This window comes from Numenius arquata, chromosome 10, assembly GCF_964106895.1.
Source record: "Numenius arquata chromosome 10, bNumArq3.hap1.1, whole genome shotgun sequence".
In the NCBI taxonomy this organism is placed as follows: domain Eukaryota; kingdom Metazoa; phylum Chordata; class Aves; order Charadriiformes; family Scolopacidae; genus Numenius; species Numenius arquata.
This window is the reverse complement of record NC_133585.1, coordinates 29,633,677-29,646,420: the sequence shown is the minus strand read 5'-3', so window position 1 is coordinate 29,646,420 and position 12,744 is coordinate 29,633,677. Positions and strand designations below refer to the sequence as shown.

The 12,744-nt window shown below is 37.4% G+C and overlaps 1 protein-coding gene across 1 annotated transcript in view; it reads right to left on the bottom strand.

Moving 5' to 3' along the window:
• MGAT4D (MGAT4 family member D) overlaps positions 1-12,744 on the bottom strand; it is a 37,424-nt gene that overhangs the window by 11,515 nt on the left and 13,165 nt on the right. Inside the window, exons 3-7 of the mRNA XM_074154757.1 lie at positions 12,142-12,282; positions 10,078-10,211; positions 7,850-7,896; positions 5,761-5,874; positions 4,393-4,468 (exon numbers count right to left, since the gene is read on the bottom strand). Coding sequence (XP_074010858.1) covers positions 4,393-4,468; positions 5,761-5,874; positions 7,850-7,896; positions 10,078-10,211; positions 12,142-12,282 — 512 coding nt within the window. The remainder of the gene's footprint in view (positions 1-4,392; positions 4,469-5,760; positions 5,875-7,849; positions 7,897-10,077; positions 10,212-12,141; positions 12,283-12,744) is intronic.

Sequence of the window (12,744 nt, the reverse complement as noted above, 5' to 3'; positions counted from 1 at the left end):
CCCTGGTGCTTGTCTGGTGGCACTGGAATCTGATTCAGAAAGCTAAATAACTAGAAAATTAATGCTATCAGAAACTAAAAAAATGTCTGATTTCCTGCTGGTTTTGCGTCCTCAGCTGACTCAGCGCAGAGTCAGCAGCAAGAGCATGAGAGAGCAAGGCCCAAAGGGCTTTTAGCTGAATGCGGCCATTACTACAAGTGTAGGGCTGGCGTGGGAGAAATGCACTGTCAACAGGGAACCCAGGAGGAAGTAGAGTGAAGTTTGAAAGACCAGATTAAGAGCTCTGTTTTGACCCTGACAGCTTTTGCTGATGGTAAAGATAACAAGAACAGATAGATGGAGACAAACTGATCTAGATGAATGCTTATTAACAGATTCTGAGATCTGGGGACTGAGGTGACAGTTATGCAGAAGAGAACAACAAAAAAAAAAAACCCCAAACCATCAGTTTATCAGAAATCTGGCATAAAATTAATGAGCTAAGAGGATTACTCAGTAGTAGGTGTAAAGGGAGAAGAGCAAGGAATAAAAGACAATTTCAGAGAATCCTTAACAAGAAATTGAGGTGCAACCAAAAAAGGACAAAAGGCAGAGGGAGGAGTATCTCAAAAACCTAGTGAGAGCACCATATCAAGAAACACTAGAAGAAACTGTACAAAAGTAGTAAAGATGAAAAATACAGAGGCTGTGATGCAAAGTGAGTGTGAATGTGGTTATGAACTGAAAGTAGTTTTGCATAGTGAGAAGTCTGAAACAGCCTTTTCTGAAGCTGACAGTTAAAAGTGAATATCAGAGAATGAAGTTTGATATCCTATGTAGCACAGGACATTAAAAGTTGTTTATTTAACCCTGGACTGTGCCCCGTATTTGTATTCAACTAAAGCACGTCTTCTTGAAGAGTATCTGCCGTTTCTTAGAGATTTCAGTATCAATGCTATCAGTAAGTTATACTCTCTGTAATTGCCCTGAACATTTAGCATGTGGTATCCAAATTCTAATTTGAATTTTTCTGGCTTCAGCTTACAGCCACTTGTTTTTTATATGCTCTTATCTACCAAAGGAGATTATGCAGTGGCTGTACACAGCTGGATCAGGAAGTTTAAGATACAAACTCTCTAGTCCCTTTGCCCCATTGCCATGAGAAGGCCAGCAGAACACATGATTGGAGCTAATTTCCCTTCACTCATCAGTACTTTGGGATGAAAAAAGATATGTGCACAATAGCAAGGCTATGCAAATTTCCTAAATGATAGACAATAAATGCATTTTCATTCATTTTTCTTATGTGGGTTATCTAAGAGAAGTAAAAACAAAGAAGCAACAAAAAAAGTGGTAGCATAAAAATGGAACAGGTTGCCCAGGGAAGTTGTGGATGCCCCATCCCTGGAGGGGTTCAAGGCCAGGCTGGATGGGGCTTTGAGCAACCTGCTCTAGTGGAGGTGTCTCTGACCACAGCGGGGGGACTAGAACTAGATGATCTTTAAGGTCCCTTCCAACTCTAACCATTCTATGATTCTATGATACAATGGCAGTGTAGGCACCAGACTGGAAAATACCTTCCTTTCTAAATTATATTAGGGTATTTTTATATTTCGAACCGTTCAACAAATATGTGAAGACTGTTAAACTGAAAAAACTTACTCTCTCACTTTCCACAGAAAACAAACCTCCAATAGTTCATTCCTTAAAGATACTTTTTTTTTTTTTTTTTTTTAGTACAAGCATAAAGAAAATTTCAGCTAAAAACACACTTTCATGAAAGTTATTCCATTTAGGAACTCTACCACATAACAGGCTTGATATAGAGTCTAGTGGAGGGGAAGAAAAAAAAAAAAAAATCAATACAAAGACTCCTAATGACTTCACTGAGCTATTGCTCAAGACTTAAACCCATTAGAGGAACACACTAGAGAAATTATAATGGTGTTCAGATAAGTGCTGCTGGCAATATATATTACCAGTATATACATACAAGTTATATATAAATACACAAATTCCCCAGCCTCCACAAGGAAGAAATTCATGAGGTAAAAAAAGCATAGCAGTAGTTCAGTTAACTAAGTTTGAAGTTTATAACAGATTTTAACTGAAGATACAAAAATATTTATTTAATGTTTTATTTTTGGTTCATCTGAGTGCTAATAGAAAACACTTCCCAAAACCTGCTGTATCTGAGTTTCTCAAACATGCTTTCAGATTTGAAATGTTTAATCGCTTCAAAATGAACTAAGTCTCTATGGGCACAAAGAAGAAATGCATCTCCTCACTACTAGGTTGGGATTCGAATGCCTGCTTTTATGGCTATGTTAAGATCTCATTATCTTGTTTCTGACATTATTACAAGTGTCTCAAGGGGCCCTGGGGGACTCCAGGAAGTATAGCAGAAGAGGAAACAAGTATTTCAAAGTTCTCTTAGTTTTTATTGATTAAGAAAACTTTACAAAAAAGCCCAAAAGAAGCAATAGCTGATTAAGGAGGAGAAAAAAAAAAAAAGAAAAAAAAAGAAAAAAAAGAGAGGCAAAGAAGAAGAGATGCTTCAAGAAGAAGAGATGAGATGACTGATGTGATTTATTGTCTTTTTTCAAAGTTTATGTTTGATCAGTAGGTTAAGGCTCATCCACAGCATAACTCTGTTAGCTTCAGTGGCCTTCACGAAGCTACTTGCTTAAATCCTGATTCAGCAGTGTCCTAGAATGAGTGTTTATTCAGCTAAGATCTTGCCTGGGTCATAATATCATGTAGACATCAAGAGCAATTACTTATGATTATCTTCTTTCAAAATTCAGAGTTTAATATCTGTCACCCAAATTCTGCTATTCCTGACAAAACAGTAAATAAAATCTAATCTATTTCAAGTTTCCCCTAAGATTACTGAAGTAAATCTTTGTACCAGGCTGAAGAAAGGGATTTTTTAGGTTGTTTGCTTTCCATTAGTATAGGGCTTCCAAACAGAGGTAGATGATAACTATCTTTATGGCAGCATGTCTTCCTTCTTTTCAGCTGTACTCTATGGAGAATTTTCCTGGGCAGACCAGCACCTGTGCTAGAGAAGTAGCTGCAGGCTGGACACACAAATGGAGAGGTGGATATACTAGATAAGGATATGAGGAAAGCCTAGTTTCTTTCTAAGAAAATTCAGAATACAGCCATAACTATCACCAGACCATCACAATCCAGGCTTTGCTCTGATTAGCACAGTTCAGTCCTCATATAATGTCCCAGATAAGAAAACACATACTCACAAATTTCTTTAAAAATACAAACACATAAGTAAGTCATTTCCATGCAAACATGCATGCTTGGAGAACTTTATAATAGAAAAGGACATTAGGTGTCTGGCAGCATGATTAACATTTGCCTTCACCATGCTTCCCATGCCTTAATGCTCTAGTGCACTTAGTACTGGGTAGCATTCTTAAAAATACACGAAAGTCACAGAAAAATACTTCATTTTCCAGTAAACCTTAACTGTTCAATAGACAACACTTTTCTTTGTCCGCCTGTCTTCTGAGTGCCTGTGCCAAGTTCAAGAACAGAGCGTAGACTCTCGAGAAGCCCAGCTCAAATGCATTTGTGCTAAATGCTGACAAGAATTGTATGAGATGCTGGCTCTTGTGGTCTTCTGCTTCTGAGAATCTTGTGATGTACTTATGTGATACAGTCTGAGGCCTGTTCGAGCAGGAGAAGAGCCAGAAAAACTAAGAAGTAAGAAAAATGCTCTCCTGAGCTTTTTAAAAACCTGTTGACATTCACGATCTACATGAGATTTTATGGATCCGTTCCATTACTGAACAGTCATGACCAATTTTGGAATCTCTGGTGGTGATTATTGTCTTTATGGAGTGCAAATTAGCACAAATCTAGAATGATGGCTAAACCTAAGCGTGAATGCATGTTTAGTCTAACACTCTAGATCTTCTAGAGAATTTAGAATCTGTACCTGTTTAACTGTTTAATTTAGAATCTGTTGCAGTTTAACTTTGTCTCCAGTATCACTATACTGTTATGTTTCCCTATCTATAAGGGTTTTATGGTACATTGTGTTCTGGGCTGTAACCTGGACCTACCACCACTATTCTGCCTTGCTGCACCAAGTGAAAACACATTAAATTCTGACTCTCTTAACCTAATCAAATAAGGGTTTCATGCTTCAGTTACCTTGTTATTCAACCTCACAAATGACAGGAAGGTACAGGTGGATTTAATCAAATAGTACCTGGCTGCAAGATGTATATAAACACAGAAATATGTGAATGCTTGAAAAGAGCACAGGAAAAATACACAGAAAATGACAATAGATTGCTGTTTTTATCGAGGCCTTTGAAACAAAATTGTCCATGCTAATAATCAGTACAGATCTATTGCAGCTATTTAATGATAATGTGAACGTACCTGTAAATAAAACGTTCCCTTAGGTTGGGCATATAGCATTAAAAAGCTATAATCCAAATTCTGCTTAGTTCTCCACCTAAATATAAGCAGCAAATTCTGATAAGTTTTTTTTGGAGGGTTGCAAGAGTTATTTCTAAGATAAAAGCACTTCTAACGCTCTGCAGTTTTTTCTCTACAGTAATACTGTAAGGTTGAGTATTCTAACTCATTGAGTGAATAAAAATTCCTCTATAATCAGTGTAAACATTTGTAAATAATTTGACTTTCCTATAAGAGTTAACATTAACTAAGCAAAAAAATTTGATCTGTATCAATGCAGTGTGAAACAAAATATCTAACAAGTATATTCACGTCAAATGACTTAATGATTCTACTCATTATATTATGAACAGTAGAGATCAACGCACAATGATTATTAAAAGATCTAAAATTAAGTGGTTTTACTGATGAACAGCACAGAAACAGGTTGATAAACTTCATTTTCAGGTTTAAATGTAAACACAGATTTTTTTCTACAAAGTATAGTCTCTCAATTTACCGGAGGATGAAGCATGATGATCAATGCTAAAAGACTAAAGAGCAATTTATCAGGATTTAATTAACATAAGTGTATCTGATTCAAATCTAATCATATCTGAAACTTAAGTACATAAACATGTTTGTGCTCTGAAAGATAAAAAGTTTGTCTATAAACCCAATATACATGCATACATACAATTGCTGATTTCCATCAACTTAAATTTTCAGTACTGCAGCTCTCTTGCTGCATTGTTGGGGTAGCTTCTGATATATTAGTTACTGTTCATCAAAAGAAGATTACTTTCCTCCTGTAAATCAATTTGGTTAGGTTATAATCTCTGTCTCAGTGAGTGTGGGGCACATGAGCGAATGAAATCACCAGTTAAGATATATTATTAACAGTAGTATAAAAAGCCCATGATCGCCCAAAGTTAGGTCATTAATTAAACCCACAGGGCTTGTTACTAGTTAGCTAAGGGGCCTCATGGGGTTTCCACTGTGTGTTCACAGAGCCTCTCCCTTATCTGTCACATAAAACATTTTCCTATTTTTTTGTTTATGACCAGATCATCTAGCCTATCGCCTCTTGTCATTATCCATGTGGTTTAAAACCTGTGGGATGCCTAGAGTCAAGACCCAAAGGAGAAGCCTTGGCTCTCACTCTGAAGCTGATGTGCAGCATAGCTTTTCTCAAGATCCACTTGTGTAATATTTTTTTTAAAAAGCACACTTGAGGTCCATTAGCTCTGAAATACAAAAACATTATCACCTCAAACAGTGTTGACTTTTGCAGAATTTTCCATTTTATACTCTTAGCAAAAGATCTTAGGATTTATACAGCTATCTTACCTTACTCTGTCCTCTGAATCCCCAAATGTTTTCTTCACGTTGGAAAGATCTGGATAATAAGAAGCAGGAGGAGAAATAACCTCTAGGACTCCAGACTGGATTTCTCTGGGGAAGCTGTGAAGGGAAGCTTAGTGAGACCCCATTCCTCAAAAAGACTTTAGAGGGCAACTGCAGAAAGCAGCTCCCCAGAGTTAGGTCTGCTCTTCCATAAGTGGAATTTACAACTCTAGCAAAGAAACTAAGTCACAGAGATTGTAAATTAGGAGCCAACTGTCAGAATGGGCAGGACTGTAACTCATCAAAGTCACAGAAAACACTGGTGTGTCTCAGAAATCCTGCCCCTCCTGCATCTGTAGATCCTTCCTTCTTGTAATCCTGAGATGGTTGCCAAACCGCAACAGTAATTCACAACCAAATCCACTATTTAGAACTACACACAACTATTCCCCCTTGCATGAGAGCTCCTCGCTTCCTTACACTTGCTCGAAGTCTAATTCTACATTCTAGCCAAAATGATACTGTCCTGGAGTGCGGGTTTGGTATGGGGAGTCTAGTTCTAGTCTCTGCTCCAAGGATTAAATTTTCCATTTAAAAAGTAATTGAAAAAATGTGTGAGCAACTTTGGGAGCCAAACCTGGAAGTCAGATGTCCATCTTCCTCCAGAATACGTAAAAAAAAAATAAATCTTCCATTTTTAATAGGTATAGGATCACGGAAATAAGTTCTCAGAAGCAAGCTCCCTATTTCCTATCACTCATGAAAAAAGGCTAACATTAAAAATTAAGCACATCCCAGTACAAGCATGCTCATGAAAAAGAATCTCAATCTTACTGTGTAACACTGACAAAGCATCTACTCTGCAGTAGTATTTTCAAAAACCATAACAAAATCATAAAAATTATCTAAGTGCTCAAGTTGCTATACGTATTGTACCTTGTTGCACTCAACGGTCCTGAGGAGAACCACCTCTTCCCCTTGTCCTCACTGCAGTACTCCCAGCTGAGCTAGCCCTCTGGAGGCAGGAGGCTACTGCTCTTGCTTAGCCAGCAGGCTCAGCTTGGGTAGCCTTCTGCGGGAAACCTGCACCCTAAATACACTCTGGGAAACCCCCGAGTAGAGCAGGACCTGCAGCAAAGCCTCAAAAGTGAAGGAAAAGGGCAACCTCTCTGGGGATCCTGCTCAACTTTTTTCTTTTTTTCTTTTTTTTTCCCCTTAATATTCTAAAGAATGTTGATACAGAGACTGAGAGCTCTCTTGTAGTCATTTTAAAGGAGGAGAGAGGGGAACAGCTGTTTCACTTCAAGTACTGGCCAAAGTGGGATTCAGTCAGAGTGACTAATTCACAAATGAGCTGGTGCACTAAAGAAACCAGCAACACCAGTACTGCAGCACAACGCAGATTCCATCTTGTGCTTTTTTCAGTCAGTTGTGCTTCGGGGCCTTTAGCCTTACCTCTAAGGTTTTTCACGTGCACATGATGCCATAAACGTCTATAGGAAAGAATAAGAGCAAGCAAAACTGCAGCGGGACTCAAGCCCTCATTTGATAACTCTTACATTAATTTGGCACAGCAAAGAACACGCCTCTCATGTTACCCATCAAATAATAGTATATATCATTATAAATAGAATCAGATTGATGTCCAAAATCTGTTGCTTTCATGAAAAAGAGGGTAATGAGGAAACAAAAACACCTAGAAAACATGACAGACATCAGAATGCATCGCAGGGCCGTGAAGTCAGTGGGAACCCAACACATGTAGCCACAGGTGCCTTGAATTGCATCGTTAATTTAATGCAGAAAAGATTGAGGTCCAAGCAAATATTTATCAGAGCCTTAAGTTGAGACCTTGCCTGATTAGTTAAGGCCTATTTACGAAATAAGAAAAGGAAAATAAACTGACACACATCTTTCTGTTCTGAATTTCACAGTGTTACAATACACATATTAAGAGTGCACCTTTGCCTTTCTTAGCAGTTCCATTTCAGTATGGTAGAGTTGTAATTTATTGCTGAAATGCTCTAATTCTTTCCATAAAAGCTCAAAATGTGTTTACTAGCTGTTCAGTGTTACACTCTATGGGACTTACCTGGTTTTAATACTTTCTGCAACACTGTTAACATATTCTGCATTCACCTAAAGAAAAGAAGGGGCGGTTCATTTCAAGTCACCCACTTTTGTATTAAGCAAAATTTTGTAGGGAATATTTAAAAACAAAACCTTCATTTTTTTATTCTCCAATTCTTTTCATTTCAAACAAAAGCAGTATCTTAGAGCAGCATTTCTACTGAAGGACTACTACTACTAAAAGTCAACTGAACTTTTAACGTAATTGCAAGTAGAACCGAACTATCTCCAGCTATGGTTTCTGCATTTTGTTTTTTCACTGCTTCCGCAGGAGGCCAAGCCATTTTCTGCAGAAAACTCTGCTCTACAGCTTTCACTTACGCCAGAAAAGTACACTCACATAACTGTCAGTAAAAAGTGCCATTTCGGGTTAATCATCCAAAACTCAAAAAAGATGCCTGAGGCTGTTGAGAAAAGTCACTTAAGCAAAATTTTCGAAAGCTAGCAATACTTAAAATTTTTATTTAGACTTTCTTCCTAATTTAACAAACTTATGGCTCTTAGTCTGGAAGTTTTGAGGGCATAGTTATTCACTGCTGCTGTTTCATAAAGAATAGCAGTTTTGGTGTGGAAAACACATCTGTTAACTATATTAAACGGTGCTAATTTTTATGGATTTTGAAAGCAATACAATACTTGTCTTAGCAGTTCAGATTTTTTTAAATACACAAATAATTGTTACCAGCTATACATTAAATTTGTAATAAGTAACAAAAATGCAACGTGATAAGTAAAGAACTGTGATCAGAAAAACAATACCAACAACTTTGAAACTCACTTCCAGTCAATAAGTTACTCTGACTTAATCCATGATGTAAATATTTGACTTGATCTTCTGAAACTTTCTGGGAATAAGTAAGGTGTGGATTTATTATCAGGGAACACACTTTCACAATTAAATGTTCTTATGACCTCCCTTATCAGGACAATCAATCTGTTCTAATTTACAGCATGGCTGAAAAACAGAAGCTGCAAGAACGTGACTTTGGGGATGGGAGAAAGGGGAGAGAGGCTGATTCTTACAACGGCAGTTTAACCCTAAATTGGCTGAAAGGGACTATTACTACAACCAAAGCTATTGTTTTCTAAAAGTGCCACATTAGGGCTGTCCACACCGGGGAAACTGTACTATTCAGAAGTTAACCCTTAAAAACTCAAAGAACTGTCTGAAGCCCTGCAATAGAAGGTTTATCTGAATAGCAGCTAAGCAGAGCTCATCATTGCCAGGGCTCTTCATTGGGAAATAGCAACTGTAAAATAAATTCAGCTCCTGAGAATTATGCTGAAGAGAACTAAAGCCTTGGGCCTATCTACTTCTCGGTGTGATCCAAACGGAAAAGTGGAAGCCATGACCTGATTTAATAAAGTGAACTATGTTTTGACAGTATTACTGTTGCAAAAGCTGCTCTAAGTGATGACTGAACTAAAAAGGCAAACTTTAACTGTTAATGAATACATGTATGAAACTTAATGTTGTTTATGGAAGGACAAAGAAGTATGAAGAATAAATATGAAGTCTGAATAACTGCGCAGTCTTTTTACCTGCAAGTAACTATCACTAGCTATCTCCCTTCTGTAGCTTTTTCCAGTGTGATCAAGGCATTTTGGACTGAGAAAAAATTTATTTACCCCTAATATTTTACCTTGGCCACTGTTTACCTTCCCAGACATGGAACTGTTCAAGTGTCTGAACAGTTTTCTTTTTCACAAGAAATGCCAATACACATGCAGAAGGCAAGTATGTCAAGGCACTTTGCAAGACAGATGTTATCAAACCAGCAGTTAAATAATCTGAACTTTTGTCAGACTAAGCTTAGGTTAGTCTAAACTATGGAACTTTTTTCGGGTTCTATGGAACTTTTTTGTGGAGGATTTACACTTCATTCTTGAAGTAGAATACTTTCAGAGATAATTTATGAGTTCACATGGTTTTATTTGAAAACCTGGCTGCAACAACTGTGTTTATAAATGTAATATGAATTTTTAGCCTTCGATCATCTGAGTTACAGGGTTTTTTCCACATAGGAGCACTGAGGCACTAACTGCACTGTATCTCCTGCAGCCATGAAGAAATCCCTCCCAGAGGCCTAGCTAACAATATTTGGCAGCCTCTCCTACACTACTACACTAAGACATAAATCTCCATGTTGTCTTTCTATCAGTGTACTGCACCTTTCCATGCAAACTTACCTCTGCTACAAAGACGATAATTACGCAGTCATTCTTTTGCTCTTCAGAAAGCTCGTACAGTAGGGAATGCAGTGTATTCATCAGATAATGTTGTTTTTCCCTTTTCACAGTAGGAATACCCATCACCAGTGAGACTGCAAAGAAAGAAGTCCACAAGCCACGTAATTTTAAGTCGGGTAAAGGGAAACTGAAATCACATTTTAATTTTGATTTGATGTGACCATGAGACTTGGTGACAGTTAATATTCCTATAGTACTGTGACTGCATTTGCTTTATTACCTGGAAGGAGAGATACCTCCAGCTAAGTTTAGGTTAGAGACCTAAGGTTGCCTTTGTTACAATACTTTAGGTTGTCTGTGTTACAAGCACCAGATCTGCACTGTGTAGACTGTCAACATTTGAGAACTTGGAGATATTACTACCTCCGGCAAACACACAGGTATCTGCTATTGAGTTTCAAAAGCGGGTTTTGCAAAATAAGTGCTCGCTCTTGGTATGGAGTTGGAGATCTGAGTAGTAAGTTAAACCAACACTGCTTTACTCTGCAAGTTGTCACAGGAGGTGAGCACTGTGTATCTCAGAAAGGAATCCAAAAATCAAAATCTCAGAAATCTTCCTGAGCAGTTTAAGTTACATCAGTCCATGGCTTTGACATAATCAATACGAAGAAGAAAGGAACTTAGATGTTATTATTATTAAGAAGAAAGGAACTGAAATTGTCTCCGGCAAAGACTCCGCTAGTAGCAAACCTGTGCTATATTACATCATTCGATTGTAAGCAGTACCTCTCTTTTTTCATTGGTGAGGACACAACTGGAGTCAGTGACCTAATAATAAGGCTCAGTAAACCTGTAGAATTCTTAGTCCTTGCAGAAGAGTCCTATTGATCAAAACCTCATGAGGCTGGTAAGGAAGCAGCAGATTTTGAAGGAAAGGAGTAGGTGCAGTTAGCAACTGGCTCCAGACTTCATCATTTGTGCCAGCGTCAGCTCAAAAATGACGAAGTTCCAATGTTCCTTCCCAGCACATAACCTGCTAAACCACTGCGGGTTTGTTTGGTTTTACATGCTGAAGGTCAACCTGTACTTGTTAAAGTGTGGTCTTACTATTGTGATTTTCATGTGCAAATAAATGAAAATTAAACATGCAGCAAATGCAGCATACTTTTATTAGTTATTTCTTTCCCTCTTCTTTTTTTTTTTTTTTTTGTTTGTTTGCATGCTTGTGAATGTATCTGGTTTTCTGTGTTTTTTTCTGCAAATCATTTTGCTGACTACCTGTGGTCTTTTGCATACTCACACTGATCTACAGGCACATAGATCTCACTCCAGTGAGAACCACAGCAGTACACTCCACTAGCCCATGTTATGGGCATGGCCATGCTATTTTTTTTAGTTAAATCAAAAGTGCTGCCGATGTTTCTTTATATAAATCACCCTAGAGAAAAGTCAAAATTTCAAGAAAATACAAACCCCTGCAAAATAGCTGACTAGTTCCTTGTTTGCTTAAATGTTGTTTTTACCTATCACACAACAATTAGGAGAAGATATAACTTAACTACTTGCATTATAGTTCACTGGAATTGATTATGATTTGTACAAGTATCAGCTGATTTCTTGTGTGGATGAAAAAGTTACACTGAAAATTTATTAATATCCTTCAAATGATCACATCACCTTTCCATTTGCTTCTAACTTTAGCAAACTGTGTGAATTGTAAATTCTCCCTGGTTTCCTTAATCATACTGATTTTGTGGGAAAAAAATGTCAGCTAATGCATCTTTGCAACATGAATCCGTGATTAAGAACAAAAATAATATTACTTTTCAGTTACGACTACTTTTTGTTGATATTTGAAAAGGTTTATCAGAATGATTTGGGGAATACTTGAAATTGGGATGAGAGTGGTAAAAATGCTTTTGCCATCCCCATTAAAATGTATTGTTTGGCAACATTATAAAGTTTAGGGAGAAAACCCCCTCCAAACTTTCCGTATGCTTCATTGGTAGAACTTAATATAAAATATAAACAGACAGAAAATATAGGCCAAAGTTTATTTCCTACCTCCAGTTCTCTGTTGCCCAAAAATAACATTTGGAAAAATGGCATCTTCATATTCTTGAAGGTGAGGTAGATAGTAGTACATGTTTGTAAGATGCATGGGGAGCTTTCTGGTGAGGTTTGACACTTTCCACTTCATATCATCTTAAAGAAAAAACAAACCCACATAGACACATAAATTAAAAAGCCAGCAGTGAAGCTTATTATTTCAACTGTTTTTCTCAACTCAATGCTACAGGTTACCGCACACAGGTTATTCAAAGAGAACTTTTCCTCAGGAGTGATTATATGTCATATATTATTAGCCTGCTGCAGTAATACACTGAGAATCGTCCAGTATGACTCACGCCACCCAGGTGACGGTGCAGAGCTCCAAGCCTGAACGCCCTGGGAACTCTGCCTGCATTTCCCTGGGCCTTAACACTTGCAGGATTGAGCCATCTTAAAACAAAATAAGCAGTTACTTTAAAAGCATCAGGGAAAAAAATGTTTGTTTGGTTGGTTTTTTTTTTCACAGTTGGCAAGCAACATTTAAATGAAAAGAAACACAGATTCTGATTAATAACTTCCTTAATTACTTAACAAACTTAAATGCTTTCTCCAAAA